The 26,814-nt window shown below is 34.3% G+C and overlaps 1 protein-coding gene across 1 annotated transcript; it reads right to left on the bottom strand.

The window, feature by feature from the left end:
- Positions 1-4,277: 4,277 nt before the first annotated feature.
- Positions 4,278-24,839, bottom strand: LOC128553478 (uncharacterized). Its single transcript, XM_053534641.1, has 8 exons — positions 24,678-24,839; positions 20,906-21,062; positions 15,598-15,740; positions 13,540-13,728; positions 8,358-8,474; positions 7,860-7,967; positions 6,372-6,564; positions 4,278-5,916 (listed from the first exon to the last, which is right to left on the bottom strand). Exons 1-8 carry the CDS (start codon positions 24,780-24,782, stop codon positions 5,843-5,845), a joined length of 1,086 nt encoding a protein of 361 aa, XP_053390616.1. The 5' UTR covers positions 24,783-24,839; the 3' UTR covers positions 4,278-5,842.
- Between the last annotated feature and the right edge of the window lie 1,975 nt (positions 24,840-26,814).

Genomic DNA, 26,814 nt, shown 5'->3' with positions numbered 1-26,814 from the left:
GATCTGTACATTTACTGCCGCAAACGAGTTCACTTTCATAGGGGTTAGGTGGTCTATGAACGTGCATATCGCAAACTATATATCAAAATGTTTGTCAAAGTCTTAAGTTTCCAAAACCACTTGATGCCAAAACCCAAGCGTAGGCAAAGTGCTCAGATTCAACATGGCCGCCAATATGGCCACCGAAAATTAAAAATCATACTATACAAACTGACTGGACAATATATTTCAAATTTAGAAAGAAGAAATCACTGTTTTACATACATTCCTTTAATAAATCTATAACGTTTAATTGCTTGATTATATTTTACAAGTTTTGTGCTTTATTATGCTCAGAAATTTCATAAACTGTATCATAAGTATTTGACATGACAACTTTTATTTAATTTAGTATCAATAAATCAAACAATCAAGGGCTAAAACAGCTTAGTGGGTCGGGTACATGTATGTTATAAAGCAAAGGTTGCGGTTTTTTAATATGTAATCTGTTTCTTCTGGACAGAACAAACAGGAAAAAAATTATAACATCGTTGAAATTTGGTATATACCGAAATAAGTAAAACTAAGTTAAATAATAGGTGTGGTTAATCGCAAATGATGGTAATATATTATTTTCACATCATGACAAGGTTCGATGTTTAAGTAAACGTATGCTTCTTAACTCTATAAAGTAATTGAAACAGACTGAAATGTAAATTCAAAGATTAAAACAACATTTAATAGAACATTTCGTAGCAATCACATAAGATGCTGATATAAAAATTATAAAAATGCTACATCAGTCCGATATCTAAGTAAATATTGTTGCTTAATGATTGCAAAATGAAGTAATTATAACAGGCAAATATGTATTATAAGCATTTCCTATGATTGAAAAATGCATTTGATAAAATATGTGAAAATTTTATAAGATAGTGCCTGAAAACATATAAAGAACGTACTGCTGAAAACGATACAAAATGCATGCCAAAAAACACATAAAGATGCATGATTTGAAGTGAGAAAATTTAATCCTTCTAAATATGCACTTGAATGGATGTGAACTGTTACAATCAGGCATACTATCAGTTCACTAATCAGTACGACTACTATGGTCTTTGTCTCCTGTATTGCCATCGCGAGCGCATGCTACTGTATATGTTTGATCGCTGATGAAACAGGTGAACTCATCTGTACAAATGCTTTCACAATCACAGACCATGTCGTTCAAAACCTCTGGAGCAGCTTCTGGCATTATCACAAATTTATGTTTTAAATATTTATTCTCTCCCTTGTACTGACAACCACAGTTTCTTGCTCATAGAAGTTCTTGTTTCTGCTGCAGTGAGTGCATTCAGCCATACCATTAACTGATAGCAACCTCTTAGCAAGTGCTTGTAAAAACGGTTCTCTTTTGGTGGTGTTTTCTGTTGGTGAAAGGTTTTTCGGCTTCTTCATGGTTAGATTCCAAGTCATTTATGACATGGTTACTGTCAGCAGTAACTTCTATTGCTTTATCACCTTACCAACCAAGGTTTAATTAATACTTCATTGTTGTTAGTGAGACTGTTCCTTGCATTACGAGCAAGTTTTTTTGTGTTGTCCATTTAAGAGAAAACTTTTTCAATATTTTGGAACTCGTTAGTGTCCTTGTACATATGCAATTTTAGATGTGTCACCTCTTTTGATTCCGGTGCTTGCTTTAATACTGTCGCAATTGTATTTATCAAAAATGATATGTTTATCTGATTCACTCCTGTTATAGATATTGACTTTACCGCCGTTAAATAACTGCCGTACCGTCAAAAATGCAGTCAGCACTTTCAAGAGACGTAACATGGTTATCTTGTAGAGTTTCCAAATTTTTCGGGCTTCTTTTATTTTTCCTATTCAAGATGAGTATTGAAATCTTTATCAAACATTATACTTGTGGTCAAAATTTCTATGCGATTGCTTCAAAAAACAAATTAGTCTATGTAAAACCAGGGACCACCCGGGTGTAGACTATATTGACCCCAAAGTCATGATTTGATCAATCTTGGTAGGGAAACACTAGAGCATGCCACATACCAAATATCTAAGCTCTGGGACTTATGGTTTCAAAAAAGATTTTTCCCTATATAAGCCGATGTAAAAACTGTTGACTCCGGAGAGCAGTCAATTTTGACCCTAGGGTCATGATTTGAACAAACCAGGCAGTAGACATTGCCAAACACCAAATGTCTAAGGTCTGGGCTTGATGGTTCTGGACAAGTAGAGTTTAAAAGATTTTTCCTATATGTCAATGAAAAACAAGGGAACCCCTTGGCGTTGCATATATTGACTCCAGGGTCATGATTAGAACAATCTTGGTAGAGAATCACTAGAGCATGCCATATACTTATTATCTATGCTCTAGGCCTTATGGTTTAAGACAAGAATATATTAAAGGTTTTTCCCTAAACAAGTCTATTTATACCATGTGCTCCCAGGGCGGAGCCTGTTTTAAACTCATATGTATAATTTGAAAATCTTTGTAAAGGACTACTACACGATGCTACATACAACATATCAAAGCCCTAGACCATGTGATTTTGTACCAACAGTTTTCAAAGTTTCCTCTTATTAAGTTTATATAAAATATGTGACACCCAGGGCGGGGCCAAATTTGATCCTAGTGGGGTAATTTGAATAATTTTGGTAGAAGACCACTAGGTGATGCTACAAACAAATTTTAAAAGCCCTAGGCCTTGTGGTTTTATTCACGAAGATTTTCATTCTTTTCCCTATATAAGTCTGTATGAACCATGTGATGGTGCTACATACTAGATATCAAAGCCCTAGGTCCGTAGTTTTGGACAAGAAGAGTTTTAAAAAATTTCCCTATATATGTCTATATAAACCATGTGACCCCTGGGGCGGGGCAATATTTAACCCTAGGGGGATCATTTGGAAAATCTTTGTAGAGGCCCACTAGATAATGCTACATACTAAATATCAAAGCCCTAGGCCTTATGGTTTTGGACAAGAAGATTTTCCCTATATAAGTCTATATAAACAATGTGACCCCAGGGGCATGGCAATATTTGACCCTAGGGGGATAATTTGACTAATCTTAATAGAGACCCACTAGATGATGTTTCATACCAAATATCAAAGCCCTAGGCCTTGTGGGTTTGGACAAAAAGATTTTTTCTTTCGGTTGCCATGGCAACCAGAGTTCTGCATGGAATTAAATTCTTTGAACAATTTTGAAAGGGGACCACCCAAGGATCATTCCTGTGAAGTTTTCCCCTATATAAGTCATATAAAATGACCCCCAGGGCAGGACCGTATTTGACCTTAGGGGAAATATTTTGAACAGTCATGGAAGAAGACCACTAGATAAAATCTACATTCTAGATATCAAAGCCCTAGGCCCGTGGTTTTTGGACAAGAAGATTTTCAAAGTTTTCCCCTATCAAAGTCAGTTTAAAGTGACCCAACGCGCAGGACCGTATTTGACCCTAGGGGAATAATTTGAACAATCTTGGTTGAAAACCACTAGATAATGCTACATTCTAGTTATCAAAGCCCAAGGCCCTGTGGTATAGTACAGGAAGATTTTCATAGTTTTTCTCACATAAGTCTGTATGAACTATGTGACTCCCGGGAGCATATTCGACGCTATTGATATAATTTGAACCATATTGGTAGAGGCCTACTAGATGATGCTACGTACTAGATATCAAAGCCTATGCCCTGTAGTTTTGGACAAGAACATTTTCAAAGTTTTCCCCTATACAAGTCAATATAAAGTGACCCCTAGGGCAGGGCCGTATTTAACCCTAGGGGAGTAATTTGAACAATCATGGAAGAAGACCACTCGTATTGCTACATCCTAGATATCAAAGCCCTAGGCTCTGTGGTTTTTGGACAAGAAGATTTTCAAAGTGTTTCCCTATATAAGACACCAGGGCAGGACCGTATTTGACCGCAGGGGTATAAATTGAACAATCTTGGTAGAGGACTACTTGATGATTCTTCATACCATATATCAAAACTTATGTCATTTGGTTTTTGATAAAAATATTTTTAAAGTTTTTCCTTTTGGTTGCCATGGCAACAAGAGTTCTGTGTGGAATTCAATTTTGTGAACACAAGTTTTAAAGACGACTATTCAAGAAATATCCCTGTGAAGTTTCATCAAAATTGGCCCGGTGGTTTAGAAGGAGATGTTGTTTAAAGGAAAGTGTGGACGGACGGATGCCGGACAGACGCCGGGCAGTGAGCGGTCACAACAGCTCACCCTGAGCATGTTGTGCTCAGATGAGCTAAAAAGACAACATGCTATTGTTAATCATTAAGTATTTATTAGACATGTATATAAATATTTACATTTATAACCTATATCTGGTATGCATGTATACACCCATATGCTGTTTCATTTTTTATAAATTTTCAAAGGAATATTACAGTTTACTCTATCAATCACAATTGAATAATCAACTGATTTACGGCTGGTATAACGCAATGAAATCAACAAGCAAGCTGAAGCATATTCTACAGAGGAGTGGAGTTACTGTCAGTATAAAATATGTGTCAGTGCAAAAATATTGTTGCAGCCATCTTGGCGGCCGTTTGTTAAAATAAACTTTATAGTTTTACATTTTCGACTAAATATACATCTCGTACTTTGCATTGTTTTGATGATAATAATAACATACAGTAGGATGTATACATTACAAAAGATGATTACTAATTTGTTTCTGATTTCACCTATCATTAAATATATTAAATATTGAATTACCCCACCCATTTATATATGTGTGTTGTCAATAATTAAGATGTACCCTTGGACAAAATAATAATGTTATTACAATTTATCATCACTTGTTCAACTCGGGATTGCATAGTGTAAGGAACAACAGTAAATGGAAGCACACAAACAAAGTATATTGACCGTAAGTTCAAGAAAATAGTATTCATCACATTTCAGTCTATATAAAATTGGTATAAAATGTTTTATTTCATATCATTTTATGCATATATTTTTTAAAATTTATAACCTTAAAAATGTAATAATAATTCAAAATAAATTATCAACAGTTAAATGCTTTTATTTTGCAATGTTATATATTGAATGTCATTTTCATGTATCAGCGGCCATCTTGAATTTGAGGGCTTTGCCCAGTGACTAGAAACTAGCATCAGGCAGTTCCGAAAGCTACAGACTCTGACGAACATTTTGGTATGCAGAAGTTGCTGTGCACATTCATAGACCACCTAATACCAGTTTTTAGCTACTTATCTGGCCATATTTGCAGTATGAATTGATGTAACTATACAATAATCAGCCTCTCAAAAACGAAAAGACATATCACGTATGTTAGCCTCTGTTTTGATAACTTTACTTCATGTTTCTTTATCTGAAGAACAAAGAGTTGTGCTTCTTATTTGAAGTGCGTAAATGTACCTCTAGTTTCATTGTCATTGATTTTCTGATATCCTATATTTAGCTCTCAAAGAAACCAATATGTGTAACAACTTTTAATGCTTGATAAAGCTCTCAAATCATTTAATAAATAGAAAGAAACACTGAAATACGTTTTTACTTCTCCTCTGAGCGTTAAAAAATTCTTTTTCGAGGACCATAGGTACAGTTGTGCTCATCCCTCTCACAGGATTGATAAAATTTATGGTAAGCAGGTAAAGTTATCAATAAGGTAATAACAAGGAATGTTCAAAGTCTCTAGCATATGTTATGTCTTTAAGGCTTTTATTAACAGAAACATATAACCACTATAATACAACTACTCATCGTTAGTTTCTCGTTCTGTCAATAGCTACAGTCAAATCCATGCTACCTTAACATGGAATTATGATGTTATTTCTATACTTCCCATCAACACATGGATGATTCTAGCCCGTCACTTCTTTGTTTCGGTTCTGCATTATTGGAAGAAGGTACAACGACTTCTGGAAAGAATGCAGAAATACAACAATTTTTCTGATAGCTATATTGTGCTACATTTTATAAATACAACCTGTCAACATCAATTCACACTCTAGTACAAGAATCATACTTTTTTTTCCAGCTGATTCTCTTACCCAGCAAGATACTTCTGTGTTCTGACAGACAATTATTATAGCAACGGAATATAATGAACCTTGAATTAATAACCTTACCCTTACCCTGCTAAATTTCTAAAATGGACTGATCCATTATTCAATATGAGCAATACCATTTATTATTCGAAGGGAAGTTCACTGAAAATTTACTGACTAAATAGCGAACAGTGCAGACCGTGATCAGACTGCAAGGATGTGCAGGCAGATCTTAGTCTGCACTGGTCGCAAAGACAGAATCAATTGCCGCCAGCAGGCTAAGGGTTAAACTAATAGTCGAATCCTATAAAATGTTGAATTTTTACCTTCTTGACTGTTAACATCATGATTCGCTCCTGTTGTGTTATCTCCGTTTCCGATATTACGAGAGACGATAATGCCTAGGACTAATGTTGCTACCTTTAACAATAACGACAAAGATGATGCCATAAGAGCCACGTAGTATATTCCATCGACAGCCTTTGTCGAATTTGTGTTCTCTTTCAGATCTTTCAATGTCTGAAATGTAATTGTAACATTCGCTTTATAGTCTTTTTCATTTGGAGTCAAACCGACATATTTTGGCTCACAAGGCACATTTCATTCTAATGATGAAGGTTCAGATGCCCTTCCGGGTAATTTTTGAAGCAACGACGGGCACCTGCTTAAGAACCGTCGACTTTCTATAAGACAGCGTGATGACTTAAACATGAAAAGAAACAGCAAAACGGTCTAACGAACGTTGACAAACGGAAAAAGAAAACTATTTGGCTTACATGATTTCTAAAAGGCAACATATATCTAATTTTATGTAAAAGTTATATATGCCATCTCTGTAAATGTTAATCTTGCATTTAAAAGATTGTATTTTAAAGTCGTTTATGAAATGAAAAACGATCTATAATCCATATTCATAAACGGGTCCCATTATGTTCTTGGAAGATATTATTCTCTCAAAGCTACTTGTTACACTTACAGAATCCTCTGACTCAGTGATTAAAAGGTAATTGAAACTCAGTCGAATATTCATTACTTGTCTTTATAGTATCTAGACTAAATCATTTTCCAATATTCTAAAATCACAATCTCACAACCTTACAATATGATCCATTACTAAACCGTATCCATGCACACGATATTTTATGTGGAAACGATGTTTTGCACTGTGCACGTACATCGTAAATGCTATGAAAGACAATGATACGTAGAAAATATAATACGCTATTTCTTTATATGTAAGCCAAAATGGCATTAATTGCAACTCGCAAATTCATTTAATTAATGTCCTTTACGGAATAGGTGCGGAAAGTTTGGTTAGACACGTATTTCTTACTCGTTTTCACGACCAATTATATCCCTAATCAGTATGTAATGTCACTTTTGACCTGTTGTCACTTTTCCAGTATTAATATAAATGAGACAAAAAAAATGTCGAAAAGTTAAGGTAATGTTGTTTTATGATTTTTTGTTATATTTACATACGACTGGATAGGTAAGAATGGAAAACACTGCCGGATTGTAGAGGATCTTAGACGGGAGGGAGCACATGTTTCTGAATTTAAAACGCACTGAACACTAGCGTTTGAGGCAAGAGTAATTCTCAAAAAGTTTATGTACATCAGCAATCTTAACAATCACTTTGATACCAGCGCAACTTTCTAAAAAAGTAAATGTATGTTTGTTAGAACTGGATAATTTTGGAATCATAGGTAATTAATATATTAACTTTCTTTGAAAAAATATGACAAAAAAAATATAAAGATATATATGGTAAAATTGTCTAGATTACAGTGTAAACAAAATAATGTTCTCACCTCATACATCAAAAACACTGCGTACAGACAGATTACAGACCAGCAGATACTGTAAATACAATATATCGACACTCTGCAAGGTTTCACGAGCCTTTCTTTTAGCCATACCTGCAAAGAATATCATTTTCAAAGCTGTTACTAATTCACAGAATGGTGTCAGGTCATCTAAAGTCGGTTAAATGGAATGTCTGTATTATCAAAAAAAGTATTTATGAGCTTCCGAAGAGAGCAAAGCATTATGATTTCTCTTTATCATTATAATAATTTAGCACGCCTAGATGCACTGCCGAAAGTACTAGATCACGTTTATAATTCTAATTCGCACACAGCTACCTTATATAGCCATAATTACTTGAAACAATGTTAAGCACTATATGACTTGGAAATTTGAAATACATTTTATATGAACATGAAGTTTTACTTTTATTTCAAATGGTCCAGTGGTTGATCATAAGTGTAAAACGTCTGTACCAATAAATAGATAAAAGCAAATCTTACCAAAATGTGCCCAACCAGGAACATACCGACACTGCTGATAGCGGTCGGTATGATTAAATATCGGTCATACTCATTGAAATGAATTCCTTCGGGCCATACTATTGGTACCATAGTAAGCTTAAAAATAATATATGGACAAAAACATAACAGTTATTCAATTTTTGTAGTGTAAATGGAAAAGGAAAAAATATCATAAAATATAAATTTCTTGTGCTTTGTGCTTTAAATCAAGCACTTAAAATAAGATGAAAACTAGAAACAAGGTGTTTCGTGTCCACTCTAAATTTTCATACTCCGAATTACTTACTTAATAACAAGTTTGTCATAACGGTATGACATAAGGAAAATTTCTTACATACGGAAAATTTCTTACACCCGTATGTAACCAATGTCATTGCGGTGCAGTCAGACCAAGGTAATTTAAAAACTCAACTTTAAGCTACTTAATATACCAGGTCAAGGTTAAGTGAGATTAAACATGTTGAACCTTTTTCACAGCTGCTTAACCTATATCTAAGAACGAGCAGCACGTAGTCTTCGGTGATGATTGTTCAATGTTTATATTTTTTACTCATTCGAAGAATTTTGATAAAATTAGACGATGTCTATATGTCTTATATGTTCGTTCTACATGTATAAGGCCAACTATTGTAGACAATATCGAAGTTGAAATATTTTAAATATGCTTTTCTCTGTTAAAACACGCGTACGCTAGAATGACGTTAACGTGCGATGGCGTCAATGTTATTGTTGCGACCAAGAAAGAGCGCCACTATATCTTATTTACTGTTTTAGATTAAGGACATCTTAGAATTGAAATAATTTATAGCAAAAGAGTTTTTTAACACTATTTATACACTCGGTCGGTAATACGTCGTACAAATACTAGACCTTTACGAGGGCCATTTTTTATGTTCGTAGAATACGTGTATAACTTCGTTATGCGAAACTCAAATTACACGATATTTTATACAGCGCTAGTGTAAACATTCACCTATTGATTGGTGTCAAGGTAAAAGGTGGTTTTATACAATAGACTGAAATATCGCTTTCAATATGGCTGAAATTAAGTCTGAACAGAGTGTATACTGTATACAGAGTGTATAATTCGGGCACAGCTCGGGTGTCCGTCGGTAGAAATTCATGCCGATTTGCAGAAAGTTTATGGAAAGGATGCGTTAAAGCTTAATACAGTTTGTAAATGGGTCCGGCGTTAGTTTTAAAGATGGTCGAGAGTCAATTAAAAATGACCCTAAGGGAGGCCGACCTCACTCTGTCGTGACGGAAAAAAATGTTGCCGTCATGAAATCATTAATTGATGATGATGATGATGCACGATATACAGTGCAAGAGATAGCTGATATAACAGGCATTCATTCGTCAAGTATTTTTAAGATATTAAGCAAACGCCTTGGGCTTCGGAAGGTCTGTGCGCGCTGGGTCCCCCATTTGCTCACTGATGAGCAGAAACAAACTAGGGTTAGGCTGGCATCACAAGTAATCGAAGTATGATAAATCTGAACCACGTCATTTGGAATAAATAGTTAAGCCTAAAAATAAGGTTTGGATTACTTCTGACGGTGAAAGACCTATTATCGCTCGGAGAAATAAGACCTCAAATCGCAAGTTATATGCAATTTTCTTTGATTCAAAAGGCACTATTCTTCAAATACCAGTTTCCAAAGGTAGTTCTGTTACCGGAAAGTTTTAAAGAGAAAACGTTGACTTCTATCACAAACGCAGACCGCGCACTGGCGTCCGGGGCATAAAATTGCTGCATGATAACGCGCAGGCACATAAATCCGCCACAGTACACGAGTTCTTGAAAGAATCTGGGCTTGATGTTATAGAACATCCTCCATACAGCCCTGACCTGTCACCTTGTGACTTTTGGTTGTTCCCATGGCTGAAGGAAATGCTAGCAGGACGCCGGTTCGAATCGCGTTGTGGTATTGGAAGTGCAGTCTACCAGTGTCTTCAACATATACCTAAAGAGGAGTATCGTACGGCATTCCGGAAGTGGGTAGATCGTTGTAAAAAGTGTGTGGAGGCAGATGGGGCATACTTTGAAGGTCTCAAATAAACAAAATTTTAATATCGCAAACATTATTGGAAAACCCGCCCTACTCTACGAACATAAAAAATGGCCCTCGTATGACGGACACGGACATGGGAATGTAAATGTAAACGTACTCTGTACTTCGTTAAACTTCGGGGGGGGGGGGGGGGGGGGGGGATTTCTTAAACATGTTTTAGGAACTTGTTGTATTTAGAATATATATGATAACAAATAAAAGCGCATAGTGAGATAAAGGTTTAGACCAGTATAGAAGCATGTTGTACAGAAAGCAATCATCGTGGTAGAAAAATACAGATCTTTCACCTATTTGTTATTATGTGGGAAAGGGTAGGCTGTACTGAAACAATAAAAAAGAAACACAAAGAATTGAAAAAGAAAGGAATATGAATAGAAATTACAATGAATAACTGAGGATCGGTGTAGAAATGTTACGGGGGTGGGAGGCTGGGACAGGGTGAGGGGTTTAGTGTCTGTGTGTTTGGAAGAATAAAAAATAAATATTTATTCAAATATTTCATGGTTTGGTGGTCAGTGTGTAAGTGTCAGTGTCAATAAATATTTAGGAACAAAATGAGCTGTAACACGGCCTGTTAACACTGGCTCTGCCTGCTTTTGGTGGCAAATGAGGTGAGTCGAAGAAAGAGCTAATGATACTTCCGAGGTGGCGCTAAGTTATAAAGAAAGTCTACTTTTTGTAACAAATTGAATATGGAACAGAATTTCAGTTAAACGGGCAATTCATTCCATATAGGTAGAGCGATTTGCAGGGATTACTTTCTAACTTAAACGAAAGTTGAAATAGTATCGAAATAGTTTGGTAAGGAGGAAGGATACTTCTTTAGAAAAATAAATTATGTAGTTTACTGATTGTATTGTTTTGACTTGTCTTTTTCCATTTCTGAGATGCCAGTGCCACTTGTGTAGGCGTTAAGAGTTTGAGGATACGAAATCTTTACCCCCTAAACAAAATCAATCTTTAAGTAATGCCTTTTGATTATGAAGGTTTCAAGAAGCGCGATATACAAATCTAATTAATATTATTGCAAAATATGAGATTTGATAATCATAGAGGCAGTTGAATGTGAAGTTTAGAAAGTGACCAACTTTTACCCACATCGGCACCGACGCCGGTGTGATAACAATATGACCGTCCTTATTCGTTTAAATTGATTGAGCAAAATAACTGTAGATAAAAAGGAGATATTACGATAAAACTTTGTTGATAGGAAGTATATAAGATTGAAAGGCTCGGATATATTGGCAGGTGCAGCTAATTTAACCTTACTTGATACTTAAAATAGAGACAAAGGTTTGAGGTTAAACTTGGGATATTACATACTTATAAAAACTCCAGTTTAAGTATCATTTCAGGTTGCTTAGGTCAAAATTTAGGTTGCTGTGTCTAAAACGATAAATCTTGTTCTCCGAATTACTATACTAATTTGTTTGACCTAGTTTGACCAATCTTGGTTATTATGCAGAGGCATAGCTCTGGGCTATTTGAATTGAAAATTATTGTACCTAAACAAAAAACAGCCACCGGTAAATGAATTTAGTTCTGATTGAGGCATATTGTCACCAAACTTAGTGTATTGCTAATGTATATCAGGACCCACCTTAAGAATGTATTTTCGGCCGCTAAGATGAAAAAGATCAACCGTTCAAAATTTGTTTTTCTGATTGGGTTGATTGTTGTCACACTGACAAATTAAATGTCGTGAATTTGCAAAACTAGATCTAAAAGAGTATTTTCTCAAATGGCAGACAACAAGTAAATTTAAAGGAAAGTGACGTTTTATCAAACTGAACCTGGTAATTTTTCGTAAGATATGGATATATGTGTTCGTCTGTGTTCTTACACAGACAAGAATTATTCACAGCAGAGTATAACGCTGTCAAGAATAATGAAAATATGTTTGTCTTGATAATTGGGCAGAAACTTTGACTTTGGTGTCTTAAAAAATAAACGCGTCCTTGAGGTTATGTTTTTCGATTTTTATGTTTTGAGAAATCACCCAGATTTTGCCCATAGTACATAATCCGTCTACATTGTCCGTGTCCGTTGTAAAGGTCTAATTGCGCCCTCATGAAATTATTACGCACGACGTTTAACGGCCCATCGTGCATAAATAGTGATTATACACTCTATGAATTATTTTTAGATAAAGGAAATAAAAACTTAGGAGGAGTTTTGATACATGTATATATGATTATATCAAAAAACGAGTTTAAAAAAGAAATAGAATCTACCGCTTTCATCTTTTATGAACTTGTTGTTTAAACTTTTTTAACAACTAATTACAAAGTTTTTTTGTTTTTTTTTTTTAAACAAACAGGACCTTGAATGATATAGGCGCGAATGAAAATTTAGTATTCGATTGGTTACCTGTAAATTTATTTTGAAATTCTAACCAAACATTTAGAGCGAAACAGCTGCCTTCTATATACTAAATTAAATTGAAGGTGATTACACAATATAATCTACCCTGGAAATATCTTTCTTCTGCATCATAAACTTGTATTGAGATAAATCATGTATTGTCAAGGCTATTCGCGTGTTGTTAAGACGTAATTTTTATTTTTGAAATACTTTGCCAGGGACGAATATTTATTATTTCATCCATGATAACATCTTTCTGTAGCATATATTAAACTTGTGCAATTGTTTGTTTTTAGGAATAAAATCAACAATTTTGAGAAGTGTCAGTCGATATGTTTTATTTAATTTAACTACTGAATTCATAAAAATCTTGAAAGCGTTTCAATACATTCGTAATCCCTATTCGACATAACTGTTGGTAATAAACTCCAACGTTAAATTATTATTCTTGAAATCGTTTTCTGTTTACCGGATTTTATTTGTAAAATTATGGATAATTTCATGTTTGTAATGACGAAAATTAGAAAAAATGTTAAAAATTCAGGAATACATTCTTTTGGTAGGATTGTTGATTTGTGGACCAGGCAATAGATATTTTTAAACATTTCGACCAGTTCCAAGAACAACTGAATGGTGTTACCAAATTGTGTACCGAAATGACACAGATCAACCAGTTTGAGGCTTATCCCCCAACGCATTTTATAACAATAATAAAATCTCACTGATATTTGCAGATCCAAGTTGAGCACACTTCTGAAAAGGTTGTCCCATAAGATTTTTCTTTGTCCGTCTTCCCGTCCAAACCCCATATAGAACGGAAGCTTTCCACGATGACGATAGTTATACTTAATAGTGAAGCAGGACGCTGGTACAACCGCAAAGAAAGCGGCTATGAAGATAAAAAGTCTTACCTACAAAAATGATTCCAGTTTATTTACCAACATAAAAGGTCGATTGTTTAGTCAAACTCTCACGAGACCGAAATATAGAGTATTGTTTTAATCATCCCCAACGATGGCGGTTGTATATTGGTTTGGCATTATTTTTTCGGCTGATTGTCCGTGCAAGCGCACATGTTTTCCGTTCGTCAGTCCGAAATTGAACAAAAAGTAATTAAGCTAGAATCACAAAACCTCTCGTAATTATCAGTTATTACATGTGCTTTGTCCTAATACAGTTTTATCCCTTTGAATCACTAAAAGCAGAATAAAAATATTGAAAATAATTATAATTCAGTAGGTATTCTAGTAAGAATCACCAAACATCACATAAGAATTAGATAGCACATGGCCTTTGCTTACAGTATAATCTCTACAATGCAACGGAGGCACATAGTAAGTTTTGAGAAGTGTTGTTGTTCAGAGGTTGTTGTTCGGAGGTAATTAGTCAGTTGCAGACTTATTGGCATATTTACTAATAAAAGAGTAACTAATAGAAGATAATTATATGAACAGTTTAGTTTATTTCCGTCGTCTGTTAACCAAGCTTAATCAAAATATATATGCATTTTATTAATTATTTTGCTGATAAAAATTAAAGCTTTCTAAAACAAAACTAACCGAGAACAATATATAAAGACACAATCCTTCCTAAATTCCAAGTGTATTATGAGCAAACTCTTTTCTGTTCTTATAAATTCACCTTCGTCGTAAACTGGTCAAGTTTTAACAATAAGCGTATTAAAATTTTATGAAATCATTAGAATAAATCAAAAGAAAGCAATCATCAACTTAATTCACGATTTGCTTTAAATTACCCACGAAAGTGTAATGTTTTCAATATGATTATATTTCACTTAATTTTCGTACTAACACAAGTATTTGTGTACATGATATTGAGTCCCCCTTCAGACTCGTGTTTAGTTAATAAGTAGTTCTAAAAATATCCCGCTGCATTTCCAGAGGTAAAAATAACGACAGGGAACAGTTTTTGACTGCCTTTAGACGTCGTTGAGAGTAACCGTTTATGAGAGATTAAAATTAACTCAAATGGACTGGGGAATAAAACTGTCGCTGCGAGGACAAAGCCGCTTGTCAGAGGTGCCGTTTTGGGAGGTTATACTTATTATAAATATCTTCCTCAACCAAGTGAAAGCACCCCTTGATCTCGAAACAAGTATTGATTAATGACTGTCACTAATTAACCTATCAAACTTGAACAAATTAAAATCACCGTAAAGCGATGATACATGTGCATCTTTCATCAGGTTCAGGACAATTTTAATTATCTGAATAATCACCCTTTAACTGTTATGCAATTCGTAAACACCCATAAAACAAAAATATCAGTTGTGAATCTGCATGAAATTTAGCAAAGACACAGATATCAACAGGGTAATTATGCATGCAGATCTTTCATCAGATCTCATCAGATCTCATCAGTTACCGCAGGGCTTTTGCTTTTTAACTGCTTTAAAATTCATACATTCCAAAAAAAGTAACGCATTGATTGATCTTCATGAAATGTTATACAAACATAGATCACTGTAGGGCAGAGTTTTCCTATTGATATGATAACAACCAAGACACATTTCTATTATACATAACTTTTGTACATCTAAAAATAATAGATATCTTTAAAAATGTAGTTGCCTCTTACATAAAACAACCAACTCAGCTTGAGATATACGCTCTTATGTTTTCTCAAGCTTTCTTTGTTAATTCTAAGATAAATTCACCTGCATTTACAATCAGTAGACACCCACAATTAACTTATAGCTCACCGCTAGGATGAATTACTTTTATAACGTAGGTATTATATTATGAAAGTAAGATATATACCCCGATATACCAGTCTATGTCCGTAGTCTGAACTGCATCAATAATGAGTATTACTACTGTCGCAAGGAACGCCACGACGATGACAAGAAGTTCCGGGATACGATAAAAGAACACTCCAAGGAATACAAAAATAATGCAGAGCACTGTAAAAATATTCTATTTATCATTATTATTATAATAAGTATTATAGTCTAGTCTGATTTTGCAGATATAAGAACTAACAAGCATTTTGTTAGTATTTGGCCCAACATACTTTTTTAACATATTTTGGGTATGCTAAATCCAAAACTATTTGTTGATCATCTGGCAAATGCCTCTGAAAGGGTTCAAATGGGGGCAAAAATGACCACTGTTTTTAACAAAAAAAATCCATTGTTACTTTATAATACAAAGCTTTTTCTTTAGATATGTTTCAACAAATTAATTCATGTTATTAGTATAATTGAGTAAATATTTATTAATAAAATACATCACAACTTAAAAATGTAAACTTTACGGGGTTCAAAAAAGGGAATTTGAAGACAACTTAAAAAAGATATGAAAGATATAAAAAATATCCAACATCATTTATAGAATAGAAAAATGAGACTAAGTATTAGATTGAAAACTTCCGCTTGAATTTTAATGTCAAAAAGAAAATGATATTTTTGATAAAATGGTTTTGCAGTTTTAAAATAGTCATTTAAGAAAAAAATAAACAATGGGAAAGTTAAACTTAATTTACATTAACATGACATTGTAATGAACAGAATACCATATAAAGCGTATTTTATCCTTGTAAGATCATTTTATTAAATAATCAACTGTTTAATACCTTATCATCGTAATAATTGATGAAAATTAAGTTTGACAGGGATTAAGATTAAGGCTAATGTGAACTTAATTAGAGTAAACTATCCAGGTCTCTATCACAATAACAATTTGAGTCAAATCATGTTTTTGTTAAAGTCCTGGGGCCGTATTCATAAAGCATCTTAAGTATAAGTTTTGACTTAAGTTGAAGATTTTACTTAAGTTTGTGGTGATTTCAGCTTAAGCCTAAGTAAAAAAAACTTAAGTCCTATTAATAAAACAGCTTAAACTTAAGATACGTAAGAAATGACTTAAGTCGGAAAACAAAATAGCGTCGTGAGTACGATTAAAGTGTTGTTTTTCAGATAAAAGCACTTTAAACATAATTGTGCATGTTGTATCTGTCTGAAATTAATGTTGTTTTTCTTCTTAATGTTTTCGTCCACAATAAAAGCCAAGAATTACCTATTAAATTGTTTTATGAATAACAAATATACTTAAGTAAAATAAATATCTTACCTAAGTAATACTTAAGTAAATAATCAATTTCTTATACTTAAGATGCTTTATGAATAAGGCCCCTGATCTAAACTCATTGGGCGTATTTTACCTGTTATTTAGTGTACATTCGCTCTAACAAGAGCACACTCTTTCATATTCATTACTGTTTTAGAGGTGTCAAGAATACTTCATAGAATCAGGACTTTTCGAAGGATTTTTACAGGTAGGACAAATTTACATAAATATTCTATTTCTATTTTTTAGAGATTCTTTGCTTTATATACTTCGTTATATTTTAAGATTTGATGAAATTGTATTTATTTTAACTTTCAGTATCTGTGATAAGAATCTGTTACAACTGGCTTTTTAAGTACTATAATTGCTTGTGAATGATAAGTAATAAATATTGTGTTTCCATAGGTGTTAAAATATTTCAAAGTAAGAATGGACAAGACTTTGGATCTCAAGGGACCATTTCAAGATAGCACAGAATAGCTAGTGCATCATTTGTCAGGAGGCAAAATCTGACAAAACTTGAAACTAAACAGCCTGAAGGCATAACATCTCTAGGGAGGTGTGCTGAATCAAGATTTTTTTTCAGCGATTTTTTATAAATATGAAGCCATTAGTAGAATTAAAGAAAATAGATGAAAATGACAAAATACGTTGCCATAGAAAGTCTTATTTTAATTTTGTCCATAAAGATCCAATACATACTATTCAGTCAAAGCTAAGTTTAATATAGAATTAACAACAGATAAAGCTGCATCCTCATCAAACTTATCATATACTCCTACTAAACTGGGAAATTTGTTGTGTTTTTTTTTTTTCTGTCAAGACAAAAAACAACTCTTTAACATAACTAGTCAGTGATTCTAATTTAAAGGATGCTAACCATGACAACAAAACGCGATTATGAATCTCTGATGTCAATTGATGTCAATGGAGGGCAAAATATCATAACAATGTTTCAATTCTTTTAGATAGGCTTTTAGGAAGAAGAAACAGTTGAAAACACAGTCATTGAACTTAATTTGGATGGACTAAAGGCTAAACGCCAGGAAGCTGACACAAGAATCAGTCTTCTTGCTATTCACTGCAGTAAACGATCACTGTTGTTGTTTCTGCCAGAGATACTGACGTATTTACTCTTACAATGCAACTTGCAGGAAATAAATGCAGCAGTAGGGGTGATGGCTGGGACAGTGAAAAAACGACAATACATTCAAGTCAACACAGCGTTAAATAAATCCTCAGTAACTGAAGAGTTGCGTAGATCTTTATTTGCCTTTCATGCACTCATTGGCTGAGACACAACATCAGATTGTTGTGGAATCTCTAAAGATCTGTATTTAAAGTGTTTATAGCTAGTGCAGAACTGATAGAAGGTCTTGGATATCGGCAACTGTCTGATGAAGTAATGAAAAACTGAATATTTTATTTGCAAAATGTATAACCAAGTACTGACAGTGCTCAAAATGTTATGTTTGGAAGGTCTACAAGTCCTGAACACATACCCCCAACCAGTGATGCTTGCTCATTTCACATTAGAAGAGCTCATTATCAAGCCCTGTTATGGAACCGATCAACCGATCAACCGATCTCAATGCAGACCTGCCTGCTCCTTCCGACATGGGATGGAAGGTGGCAGATGACACACTTAGGCCAGTTCTTATTACCCATGATCCAATTCCTCTAGCTTGTATTGAGTTCATTGCTTGCAAGTGTACATCTGTATGTAGGACCCTCAGATGTAAATGTAAAAAGACTGGGCGCTGATGCACAGATATAAATTTTGTATATGCGATAAAAGCATTACTAGCTTATGAACTCGAGGCAGTAAATTAACATGAAATGGGACTGTGAAAGCAAATATTTCAATTTATATTATTTTGAAATAATTATAAGATAAACTGTTTCTGGATTAGCTTCTGTCCTGTAAATTGATTCCAAATATAAAATTAGTGTACTGTATTCAGCAATAGCTTTACAATTATAACCAACAAAATTTTTAATAATCATCTTTTAGTCAAGTAAGAGCGGGTTTTTGAATGTTATTTTTTTTCTCCTAACAGAGCAAACATTTGAATTAAAAGTTATTTATCTTTGAAAAAAGTGTTGTTAATTTAATCTGTTACTATATAACACATAACTTTGATAAAGAACCGCACATATTTTTGGATAATTGTAATACTATTACATATTTATATTAGAAATATCTTAGTTTGGCGGCCATTTTGTTTTCCACCATTTTGACCTACAAAAAATCATTTGTCAGATGGCCAACATATATTTTTGAATTCAGCATGCCAAATTCTAATAAAAACTTTTTATGGGACCAAATACTAAAAAACACCTGTACCTCTCACATTTATTGAAATCTGGACTAGACTATTATAAGTCGTTCTTTTATTGGCTTTCAAACTAGGCGGATTCAGACTAATCTACTAATTTACAGCGTTAGATTTCACTTTCTAGCATAAATTACGTTGAGCCAGTCTAATATGGTCCAATGCGCTTGCGCACAAGTAAGTTTTGAAATCCTCTAAGATGAAAATAATTGTTCGTTTAAATTAAAGAGATAATACTAACCGTTACAAATGTTGAAAACGGTCCAGTTATTAACAAAAATATATAGATATATATTTACTATTCTTTTTTCGCAGTATTCAAAGATATGCATATGAATTGAATCACGTTAAAATGTATTTCGTTCAATTAAATGAATTTATTGTTTAACTGTCGGGTTCGTTTACCCCCGTTCGGAATATTTGTCGGAATAAGAAAAGTTCGCCCTAGCTTCGATAGTTGGAGATGTTAGAACAAATTAAATGTTCAGAATTTCTTTATCAAATAGCACATTAACAATAAAAATCTCGTTAAAATACATCTAAAAGATAGAATGGTATATTTTTTTACTTCCTGCAGACGTCCGTCCGATTGTGGTTTTCTTCTAAGCATTTCTAAAAGCTTCTCGGATGCTTTTCTCTTTTGCCAAATGAACGGGGCAGTTGACAAACAAGCCTGTCAGGTGAGGTTCTCGCAAAAATGGTAAGATGCTAATTTGGCAGCTTTCACCAGGGCCAAGTTCAGTATACAATTATTGCAAAGGTACCTTTTGAACATTTTAAAATGGAATTCAGTAACTAGGAAATGCTTTGGCCTACAGTCCTCGGATTGGCGGAGGTTGATCATAACCTGAATATGACTTATTGATTTTGAGGTCATTAGGTCACGGTCATAGTGACTATGACCCCTAATAGGTCACAGTGACCTGCAACAGTTAAACTGCTTTTCGTTTATAGCTTATCATATAAGCAGAGACTGCCTCTGATGAAACATTAATAGAAGCAACACTGGACCTCTTATAGGTTTCTTTTTTAAAAGAAGCCTACTTACTACTACTATAGATCAGCATAATGTACTGCATGTCCACTGACATACTGTCTGACTTATAAAAAATAATAATTAATGGGATTTGTTGATTCTTTCCCCAAAGCAATTATGTTAAAATGAAACTGTCTACTAAATATAAAGACAAATACGTAATTTATTGAATGACCCTCCTATTGTATACATTAAGCATCTAAAAAGAATAGTACAATTTAATGCTCATTTGTCGTTGAAATGACAAGTTACTCTAACATTCCCTCGAGTCATAAATAAAAATGTAGTTCTTTAGTCCAAAGATATCTTGTGAAAAGTGATGCCATATACTTTACACTACACAAGACGTAACTGTACATAGTTTGTTGAAGAAGGAAGAAGGAAGCTTTCATATTACACTTCAGACATTTCTGTTTTGTTTGTTCAGCAATACTGTATGGTGATTTGTCTGCTTTAATACTGTTGGTGAAAATAAATTGAATATAATGTGCATGCTTGACAATGAATTTAAAAAAAAATGTCTAAAAGCATAAAAGATAATGGCAAGCATAATTGAAAACAACAAAACAAACAACAAAACAAACAACAGAAATACCTTAGATGCAAATGTGATATCCATGAAACATACCTGTATTAATTAAAATAAGTATTGCAAACGTGAATTTAGCATCGTCTGTAGGTAGTTCTTTCATCCTGAAAACAGTGAACACAATCGCCACTGCCATTGCTAAAGCTGACGCTACAAGTAAAGAACCCTTTATCCATCCTGGCGGGCGGATTTCACACTGAGTTTGAAAAAAAAGATGACATTGGCAGACGTCATAGCATTCAATTATTGCCTTAGTGAGGTCGATTTTGTAGGTTATAAGATCTGTATCGAGAAATATGCATGCTTTCTGCAGCGGACATTTTGCGCGACTTTAGTAGCGCAATATTAAAGTCCGCGAAAGAACTAGTGCATATTTCTCCACGCAAATGTATTAACTTTTTCATTACATACGCATCTACTGCTCAATTATTAAATTTAAGAAGGCCAATTTTGAATTGAGATATACAGGGAATATAAATGTTGTTATATATCTGAAAGTTTTTATTTTTCATAAAAAAACTACCGTATTAAAAATAATGCTGTAATAATGTTATTGATTATCGACAAAGTCCATGTGATTACTTCATGACGTCATTTGTTCTGTGACGCCAATGTTAAATTCTAAATTACATGTTTTACTTGAATTTTGTATAAAAATTGTGACTAATGGCTGAATAAATCGCAAAACTTGGCCTTTTTTCGAAGAGACGCTACTCAATACCGAGACAATTTTGTTTTACTTTTGGCTTTGAAAAATATACATACGTATTTATCACCTTTTTGAACTCATACGCATAATTTTGAAATGCAATACAGAATTGCCAAACATATTTGTTTGGTTGTTTTTGTTGTTTTCTTTTTTTTTTTTTTTTTGGTTATTGCCTTGAAATAAATCATTGCTGAGGTCTGACAAGTTGTTAATATATTAGAAAATAAAAACGATTATCTAGCAATAAACCTAAGCCAGAAATATAACTGTCACATCCTCATATGACTCATCTTACCAGATTTCATCAACAGCATTGAACTACATTTTGGACTACTTAACACTGAGTAGTCTCTTTCTGTTCCTGTTGTAATCGAAACCGAAACGCGCGGAAATTGTAAATTCGGTGAAGTAGGCGCTCTATGTTCTGAGTTTGATTATGCGTTTGTATAATGTTTTATTTTCTACATCTATCTTTTTCTGGTGTGAAAAAAGAGGTAATTTAACAGTTGAGTACAATACTGAATTCAATTGGACTCGTATACAGCAGTAATAACCATACTTGGACTCGGCATTCGCCTCGTCCAAATATGGATTATTACTACTGTGTACTCGTCCAATAGAATTCAATATTGTACTCAACACTGTTCAATAACCTCATATTAACATGATAGCTGTGTAAAGTTAAACAAACGACATACGAATAACGACATTCAAAACGACATTAAATACAATTGAATGTCGATCACCATGCGACGCACGACATACGACACTCGAAAAAAATGTCGTGCAAAAACCGACAATAGACATATGACATTCGAACTTTGGCAAACAAAATATCGCGCAAAACGACATTTGACATACGACATTCGAACTTTGACGCAAAAGTTTGAATGTTGTTCGATATTCGACATACGACTTATGAAATTCGAAATAATTTTAAGGTCGTGCAACAAACGACAAACGACATGCGTCATTTAGAAAATTTGACATTCGAAATTCATTGAAATGCATAAAACATACGACATTCAAAAAACTAAATTTCGTTCAGCACGCGACATACGACAAACAACTTTCTATATGAAGTATGAATGTTGTGCAAAACACGATATCTGATATATACGACATTCGAACTTTGACAAAGAAAATTTTAATGTCGCTCAACACGCAACAAACGGCATACGACATTCGAAGAAAAGCTGAATGTCGTGAAATAAATCGACATTGAGTATGCGAAATTCGAACTGCGACAGAAAGATTTGAATGTCGTACAGTATATGACATACGACATATGACATTCGAAAGAATTTATCTTATGCAGAAAACTACATTAAGAACTCATTTGGCACTGCCTCCCGAGAGTCTGCGAGTGTTTTTAAATTATTGCAGATCGCTGCAAATGAAAATGAACCCGAGATGTCTATGAGAGGATTAACTCGTTTTGCACCGCCTCATAAAAATCTGCGGATGTTCCTGAAAATGTAGAAGACAAGTGCAAATGAATATGAACATATAAACGTTGTCAATGGGAGGAATAACTAGTCTGTCACCACCATCTAAGGTCTTTGAGTGTTCCTTCAAGTATCACAGATCAGTGCAACTAACCTCAACTAACCTAGAACCTGCTGGTGATGTCAACAGGAGAAAGAACGTGTTTGATACCATCTCCTTAAGTCTGCGAGTGTTCCTGCAAGCGTCGCAGACCAGTGCAAATTAATTCTAACATTTTGATGAAAGATACGGTGGAAGAACTCGCTTGTCATCACCTCCTGAAAGTTTTCGAGTGTTCCTGAAAATGTTGAAGAAGTGTGCAAATGAATATTAACTTGACATCTATGAGAGGAAGAATTCGTTTGGCATCGCCTCCTAAAGACTTCGAGTATTTCTTAAAGTATCGCAGACAAGTGCAAATGGATGGATTGGAACATGCTGTGGATGTCTTAAGGAGAAAGAACACAGTTGGCATTGCCTCCTAAATGTGTGTGAGTGTTTCTTAAAATGTTGATCATTGTAAATGAATATGAACCTGTATGGGATGTCTATGAGAGGAAGAATTTGTTTTGCTTCTGAAAGTCTGCAAACGCTCCTGCAAGTGTCGCAGACAATGTAAATTGATTTTTACCTTTTGTTGACGTATAAGGGAGTAAGAATTACCTCTGGAAAGTCTGTGAATGTTCCTGAAAGTGTCACAGAACAGTGCAAATGTATTGAAACCTGTTTGGATGTATATTGGAGGAAGAACTTATTTAGTACCGCCTCCTGAAGGTCTGTGAGTGTTCCTGCAAGTGTTGCAGACCAATGGAAATGAAAAATAACTTTTATTGGGTTTCTGTAAGAGGAAGAATTCATTTGCATTGGTCTAAAACATTTTCAGGAATTTCACAGACTTTTCGGAGGCAGTGACAAACGAGTTCATTCTCTCTTAGACATCACTTACAGGTTCATTTTCATTTGTAGCGGTCTGCAACATTTTAGGAACACTCACAGAATTTCAGCAGGGAGTGCAAAACCAGTGCATTAATATAGTTTTTGACGAGATTATTTGTTTTCGAATGTCGTACGTCGCGTACTGAATGACATTCAGAGTTCGAATGTCGTTTGTCCAATGTCGTTTTTTGCAAGACATTCAACTTTTTTAATGTTGTATGTGGTATGTCACGAACTGTGTGACATTTAAATTTTGTTTGTCAAGTTCGAATGTCGTATGTGCACGACATTCATGTTATTCCGAATGTCGTATGTTCCCTACTGAACGACATTCAAATTTTGTTTGTCAAAGTTCGAATGTCGTTTGTCGTATGTCGTTTGTTGCACGATATTATTTTTTTTCGAATGTCGTATGTCGTATGCCGCGTGTTGAATGATATTCAAATTTGTATGCCGTATGTCGTTTGTTTAGCCATCTTCACACACTTTAAACAACAATGCTAAATCCTGTCTCGGAGTCCTGATCAATGCCAAATATTACGGCACACTACGTTTTCACCTAGGCGGACATCAAATACACAGTGCCATGGTAGTTAAGTTGTAAAATAATTATCTACACTTGTTAATCGAAAATTATCATGACTAAATCAATGAAGAAATTATTATTTGTTTACTTACATATCCGAAGAATGTGGATGTCACAGACTGAGACAGTTCCACTACTAGGACTGTCCTGTCAGATGTTTCAAAAGAAGCCATTCTTTTTTCTAAATAAAAGCTCATATGATATTTTAAACATTTATATCTGACACACAACACTCGATCGTTGAAAGTGCCGATACAAAAATAGAAACAACTCAATTTGAATACGGAAGTTTTAAAGATGCCTAACACACTTCCGAAAATACTTCTCATTTATTAATAAAGTCCGTGTCTGATAACTTCGGAGTGACGTCACGTTTGTCTATGTTTTCCGGACTTATAAAACTAACAAAATAGGTAAAGCAGGTTACATAAACAATAATATTGGATATATTTTTTATTGCAACACGTGTGTCAGTCCCATTAGCTCAGTGGTTAAGCATTGATGTTTGAAATGTCAAATTTTGCGGGCCTTAGGTTCGAATCGAGGTACTAAGTGGTGTTGTTGTTTTTTCCAGTTTCTCTTACAGGGTAACCACCATAATCATTCATTTTTCCTGGCTGGAGTATATTGATGTATTTAGATATAATTATTATTAAATTAATTTGTGTTTAAAGGTGACCAGCTATCAGCTCTATGTAAACACATCGTAATATGAATGCATAGTCACGAAAACACTCGGAAATTTCGTGCAGGTTAAATTCCTCCCTGGTATATTGCCAGTATTAGTGTAGCCAACATATCCGAGGCGTCCACGTCTGTTGTTGCAAAGAGAAACATTGTTCAGTATAAAAATGATGCTAAATGTATACTATAAAATGTTCTGGAGGTTATTTCAAGCATCATCATTATTCCATATTTCAGTTCGTTATTGTATACTGTAGTGCTGTATTACTGCATTTTGAATATTTTCAACTGTCTTAAAACAGTTCACAAGATAGAATTATCAACATTTCAATATCAATAACTAAATTAGCAATGATCCGTTTATTGTTATACATTTAGAAATACAGAGGTTATAATGAAAATATTTGCCATTGACTTCGGCTCGCTTCCGCAGTTGAGAAGTCCAGGAGGAGAACGCTACAGAGTAGTCTCTCCTTGGTATGGTCTTAAGTAACTGAAAAGTACTAAATGTTTTAAATATTTGCTAAAATATTTGCTCCTGGGCAGCATCTTTTTCAGCAGTGAAAGAGGAAAACGTCACAATGAGTGACTTAGATCAGGTGAAAAAGCAGTATGATTGATTCGTACCTCTTTTCACCTTCCAGAAATAATTCAATGATGGCAATTTGTGAGCCGCAACGTTGTACATGGATCAACTGAAGACCGCGAAGACCAGTCCATAGGTTCATTCTTTTTTTTTCCGTTTAACAGTGATTGACTTTCATGACGGCATAGGAATTTGTACAACAGTATCCCTTGGGTTAAAAAAAGGAATGCAAAACCTATTTTGACAGTTTAACTTGTAATTACAGGTCTATGATCACCTTTTCGAAGTCTCTGTATATTGTCATTCATGAAAGAATATCGAGGTCTCATCTCCTGTAAGAGCTGTCATATTGTGCGATCATATAAATATGAGGAATTTTTCAGCGTTTCTTTAGCACATTTGGCCTTATTGGCCTTTTACTTTGTGGTTAACATGCTAGGCACCCATCGGGCACGAACCATTCTTAAACCCATTGGAAAGTGCTGAGTGGGTATTTTATGAGTTCTCCGTGTTGATATGCTAAGGATAAACGCTATCTCACACGACACCTTGTGTCTTGCATCTTTATTAATCAGACGTCTTACAAAGCAGTCTTACGAGTCGTGCCTTTAAGGACAGCCTGAACATATTCAAATTTACGTACCCTCTTTAGTTTTCTCTGATAGTGAATTCTTTCACAGAAGTGAAAAGTTACATACAAATTGCACCTGCGTCCTCTACTAAATAGTAAGTGGGCCCATGATGTGCAGCTTTCAGGTGTATATATTCGGTCAGTAGTTCAGTCGGTTTAACAGGAACTGCCTGAACAAGAGAATAAGCCAAATAGGTAGAGCATAAGTCTGTTCATTTAGCTTGTTTAGAAAAGAGTGCCGAGCTAATGTGTAAGGCGTCCATTGGTTTGAAGCGTCCCGCACCGAGAAAATAGAAATCGCGTCTGAGACTAACTACGACTACCGTGA

The sequence above is a fragment of the Mercenaria mercenaria genome, unplaced genomic scaffold (assembly GCF_021730395.1).
Source record: "Mercenaria mercenaria strain notata unplaced genomic scaffold, MADL_Memer_1 contig_3877, whole genome shotgun sequence".
In the NCBI taxonomy this organism is placed as follows: Eukaryota; Metazoa; Mollusca; class Bivalvia; order Venerida; family Veneridae; genus Mercenaria; species Mercenaria mercenaria.
The sequence above is the reverse complement of the archived record's forward strand: the minus strand, read 5'-3'. Positions and strand labels throughout refer to the sequence as shown.

Coding starts and splice junctions, on each gene's coding strand:
- LOC128553478 (XM_053534641.1), bottom strand. CDS start 24,782: ATGAGCTTTTATTTAGAAAAAAGAATGGCTTCTTTTGAAACATCTGAC. Junction 13,729..15,597: donor ACATAGACTGGTATATCGGG/GTATATATCTTA, acceptor TCATTTTTGTAG/GTAAGACTTTTTATCTTCAT. Junction 8,475..13,539: donor ACTTGGATCTGCAAATATCA/GTGAGATTTTAT, acceptor ATTATTTTTAAG/CTTACTATGGTACCAATAGT.